The sequence below is a fragment of the Poecilia latipinna genome, unplaced genomic scaffold, assembly GCF_001443285.1.
Source record: "Poecilia latipinna isolate Pla-1442-1.1 unplaced genomic scaffold, P_latipinna-1.0 Scaffold1172, whole genome shotgun sequence".
Taxonomy (NCBI): domain Eukaryota; kingdom Metazoa; phylum Chordata; class Actinopteri; order Cyprinodontiformes; family Poeciliidae; genus Poecilia; species Poecilia latipinna.
The window spans coordinates 1-4,859 of NW_015113788.1; the positions used below are offsets into that span (position 1 = coordinate 1).

At 40.0% G+C, this 4,859-nt stretch overlaps 1 protein-coding gene across 2 annotated transcripts in view; it reads right to left on the reverse strand.

The window, feature by feature from the left end:
• Positions 1-1,348: 1,348 nt before the first annotated feature.
• The window catches only part of csf2rb (colony stimulating factor 2 receptor subunit beta), a 60,986-nt gene continuing 57,475 nt past the window's right edge, over positions 1,349-4,859 (reverse strand). For both annotated transcript variants that reach the window (XM_015053257.1, XM_015053258.1), the window contains 7 exons: positions 4,284-4,414; positions 3,971-4,154; positions 3,795-3,891; positions 3,603-3,669; positions 2,746-2,825; positions 2,413-2,575; positions 1,349-1,775 (listed from right to left, as the gene is read on the reverse strand). In XM_015053257.1, the coding sequence (XP_014908743.1) occupies positions 1,386-1,775; positions 2,413-2,575; positions 2,746-2,825; positions 3,603-3,669; positions 3,795-3,891; positions 3,971-4,154; positions 4,284-4,414 (1,112 nt within the window). In that variant the 3' untranslated portion in view covers positions 1,349-1,385. The remainder of the gene's footprint in view (positions 1,776-2,412; positions 2,576-2,745; positions 2,826-3,602; positions 3,670-3,794; positions 3,892-3,970; positions 4,155-4,283; positions 4,415-4,859) is intronic.

The window sequence follows — 4,859 nt, forward strand, 5'->3', positions numbered from 1 at the left end:
TCTGAAGTGGAAGGGAAATATTAAGTGGTGTTTTATGTGTTTTTGTAATAAACACACATAAATGGGTTTGATAGAAACCATTCTGCTCTTCCAAACATCTCTGATCCAAGTGAAGAAAATAATTACCACAGAAAGATGCTGCCACCGCCGTGTTTTACTGTAGGGGATGTCATGTTTCACAATAAATCTGCTATGTGTGGTGGATGTAAAATAGATCATTATAAAAGGGCAGGTTAATGCAAATAAATTTACACTTTAAATAAGTTCAGTCAACAGTTTCCTCTAGTTGAACTTCATGGACAACATCAAGTCTCCCAGTTTCCATTACAAGTGTGCACAAAACTTTATCGATGTTCCACTTATATTAAATAAAACACAATTTCGCAATTACGGTATTTTTATCAAATCTGAAACATGATTAAAATCAGAGGTTAACTAGTTTGTTCACATGATGTCATAAAAAAACCTGCGATGCCATCGTTCTCCTCCCACTTCCTGTTGTCTTCATCTTTTCTTCCAGTAGTAGCCTTGTGTTGTTGAGCATGACTCATATGATGTGAAAAAAGTGTTTCCTTAGCAGTTTTGTGAAATACATAAATTCTGATAGTCAAAAAAAAAGCCTCGTCCTAGCCAAAAAAAAGTTTTTTTTTTGTTTACATTGGAGTGTTTCCATTAAGAAAATTTATTTTTGTACCGTCACTTTGTGCAATTACATGATGAAGCTAGTAACAGGAAAGGAGCAACCATTACATAATGTGATCAGAGACTTCCCTTGTCGTAATTTGTATTAAATGTCGATCATATCCCTGTTCCAAAAAATTATAGAACTACAGCTTTAATTTTTGAGGCCTCCAGAGATAATAATCTGAAACAAAATGGTTCCACTTTTGACACAGAAACAATAATTTTGTTTGATTATCACAGCATTGACAGTAAATATGCCAGTTTGTCTTATTAGCATGTGGGTTTAACTGTTATTTAAATTAAAATGCTCTGTACAGAAAATAAAATGCTGAAAAAGGTCACAGAGTCAATGTTCTGACTTTAACTCACCTTCCATCTCTTTGCTTTAGCAGTTTCATGGAGTGGCAGCTTGTTACAGTAGATCATGCTAAAGATAAACATTAATAAAAATATATATATTCTTCCTGGAATATTTGTAGATATAAAACACTTTATTTACCCTGTTAAATGTTTGGTTACATAAAATCAGTAAAAGCAATATAAAATATGTGCAACGACAACAAGATACTTTTTTTCCTCTAATAGCTTGAGGAGCTTAAAATAAAGTAGAAGCTTACAAAAAGTCAATCACTGGTTGATCCTGCTTTGTTCTTATGAAATTAGCTTTTTTTTCTTCTTTTGTTTGTCTTGCATGCAGCTGTTCATTTTGACGGTGCCGTGAAAGCTGCTGGGAGCTGGCAGTATCCCGAGTTAGCGCCCTCTTGAGGCCAGGAGGGGAACGGCCCTCCTGTGTAATCAGACGGTTGATTTCTCGTGGCGGGTTCTGCGGAGCCGGACCGGCTGTCAGACTGAACAGGCCGCAGTGTGGCGTTCAGGTGCTGCTGGTCCTGCTCAGGACTGTCGTACCATTTCGGGCCTGAGCTGCTGTGGGATGTGAGGTCCTCTGTGGACCTTGACAGAGTGCGGTTGGGAAGACACACGTAATCTTTGTCACGAAGAGGACATGGCGCCGGGAAGAGAGGCACAGCTTCGTATGATTTTGTTTCGCTGACTTCTTTTTGCTGAGCCTCCATTGACATTTGTCCTGAACCCTGTGAAAGAGACGCACACGCATTAAACAGCTGCAAAGCAAAACAAGTGAACAGTAAGTACTTTTTAAAGTACATTTTTTTAAGTTCTCGTAGGCTAGCTTTAAAGCCTAATGTGTTTTATTGCTAGCAGGAGTGTAAAAAGTTACTGTTTATCTAGCAATATCCCTATTTGCTAGCTAAAGGCTATAGCAGCTTAAGAAAGCCGAAGGTTAGCGCTAAAACAAAACGCCAGAGCAAAAATACCAACAAAAAAAAGTCTGTGGAAGTTTGAAAATTTGAAAATATCACTTGATAATTATGTTATTGATGGACTGGATGATTAATACCTGAACAGAAACCATAAAGCCTTAAAAAATGCAAACATTTTAAAAAGACTTAAATAAATAGCCTGGCACAAGTAGAGCCTGGTGGCCCGCCAGGCTTATAATACACTGAGTTACCATCTCACGTTATTTCTTTTCTATAAAGGATTCAACTGACTAAAGAGGTCTTAATAAAAGCTGGTGAGTCAGTGTCTATAACAGACTTTTGCTGGATTTTCAGGACTAAATTTCTATTATTTCCATTTGATTCCTTATACGAATGCTAAGTACTCCTTTATTATTCAGTTTCTGTTCTTTTTGTGAAAGTAGCTGACCTGACAAAAGATGTACGGTCCGCTGAAGCTCATGGACGACGTATCCGAGCCGTGAACGTTATCAAGAGGGGAGGGGAGATTATCACAGTTCCAGCAGCTCCTGCTCTGATCGGCGCGCGTCGTCTCAGTGCTCTTGTTCGGCCAAAGCAAAGCTTCTGAGGAGCTGCAACGGGGGAAAAGGCACATAATGTCATCAGCTGCCTCTTTCTTCTCGATCGCCACGGTGGCAGAGTGCAGACATCGGCTCTCAACAGAAGAATGCATCCTGAGTTGTCACTGCATTCGTTATCTGACTTTTGTGGTGTCATGTGAGTAAAGTGTGAAATTTAGTACCAGGTCGATACGCGGTCGAGGTTCTGCACGCTACAAATGGACATCTTCTCGCTCTGCATGAGGGTCGGGGATGAGGAAGACTGAATCGGAAGGAAACGTGGAAATGAAGCAAAACTTAGTTCAGCTCTCACAAAGCAACACTTGTTCAACAAACCAACAGAAAAACAAAGTCAGTGTCATTTATGAGCTTGGAAAGCCATTTCTAAGACTTTGGGATGGAGCAGTGGCGAAGGTTCAACCAGAATTACTCCAAGAGCGCATCAATGAGTCAGACACATCTAAAGGTCTGCAGGCCTCACTACCTCAGATAAGGTCAGAGTTCATGATTCTAAATGGCCTCCATGGGAGCGCTCCAAGATCAGAACCACTGCTGACCAAAATGAACACAAGGACCTATCTCACATTTACCCAAAGAAATCTTGACGATCCCCAAAGATTTAGGAAAAATATTATTTTAGGAAGATGTACATCTGACCAGAGGCTCACAGAGAATTCATCAGTCAGTCAGACATGGAGGTAGTGTGAAGCTTTGCTTCTTAAAGACTCGCCTAAATTTATGGAGTCATAAATTCTGCCCTATAGCAGAAATCTTATGCGAGAACGTCCAATCATCAGTTCAGGACCTTTAGTCCAGTTAAGCTGTGATTCTGCAGCAGGACATTGATCTAAATTACAGTAGTAAGACTCAAAATCACCAAAATTAAGTTTTTGAGTGGCTGGACGCAATAATAATAATAATTAAAAAAGCTAAAAATTAAGAAATTTATAAGTCGCAAATGCTTTTTTTGCATTACTTTATACACAATGTGAATTTTTTTTAACACTTTAGTCACTTTAAGAAAATAATCCAGTCTCACCTTGATCTCAGACAGGATCTTGCTTTTGCCTGGAGAGGGAACCGAGTCCACCCACATCACAACTTCCCTTAATGGTGGAAAAACATAAATGGGTGTTAATTTAAAACAAACCATTTAAACATAAAATCATCAATTTTGACTTTTGTTTTAACCGCATTTTATACGTTGCAGTCAACGTAAAGCAGCGCTTACTTCCGGCAAACTGGAACGGTGTGGTACAGAGTCAGAAAGAGCGCGACTGCAATCACGCCACAGAAGAAATAAATCAGTTTGGAGACGGACCAGGCGGCTGTCGAGGAGCAGAAACCAGATTAAACAGGTTGTCCTGCTCATAACATCAACACTACGCACACTAATACTGTAAGCACCTTTATTTGAGGTCCAGTTCGCAGGTTCAGACCATTCTGAGGGGATTCCTTCGTATTTGGAACCTGCTCCTGGGGCAACCAGTGACCTCACTTCCACCTCGTAGTCCTGGAGCGGCACGAGGGACGTTCCCAGGATGTTCACCCATGTGGACCCCTCGGGAATGTCCAGCTGCACGGAGGATCCCTGACGGCAGAAATAGAATATTCACACACAACCTATGAATATTCAGGCCCGTTTTCCAGAGCTGCTGTGGTGATTAGCAGCTACAGTGGAAAGCAGGGAGATAAAAACAGAGACGTAAAATCCTCTCACCTGATCTGAGGCCTGGTGATACCGGACCTGGTACAACAGCTTTGTAGCTGCCTCAGCTGGTGGAGACCACTCCACAACCCAGACACCATTATTCTCCCTCACTTTCACCTGCACTGGCGAATTGGGACGAACTGTTGAAAAAGTATAAGATAAAATAACTGTAGCTTGAGTCAAAACGTAGGGTTTAACAGATCCCATTTTTGTTGCTCTTTTGAAAATATACTCTGCATAACCCCACCATTTACGTCGTACACAGTGTTTTGCAAAAGTTAATTTGTAATTATTGAGCGGAAGCAAAAGTTTCACCGTTTTTCAAATTTGGAAATCAGCAACCTTTCCTCTCCTCTCTTAACCCTAAATAGTACATAGCTGTCTTCCCAAGTCACTAAAGTAAACAAGTGACACCAAAGTCCAAATGCGGCACTTTTAAAATTTTTACAAGAAAATATCTTCCTTCTAATTACTCATTATGTTATGTTATTAATCAACATGTCATGTTTTGGACATCTATTACACAAAACAGTATTAAAATAAGTCAGGGATTGTGATTGTGATCTGACAAATCGTGAAAAAGGG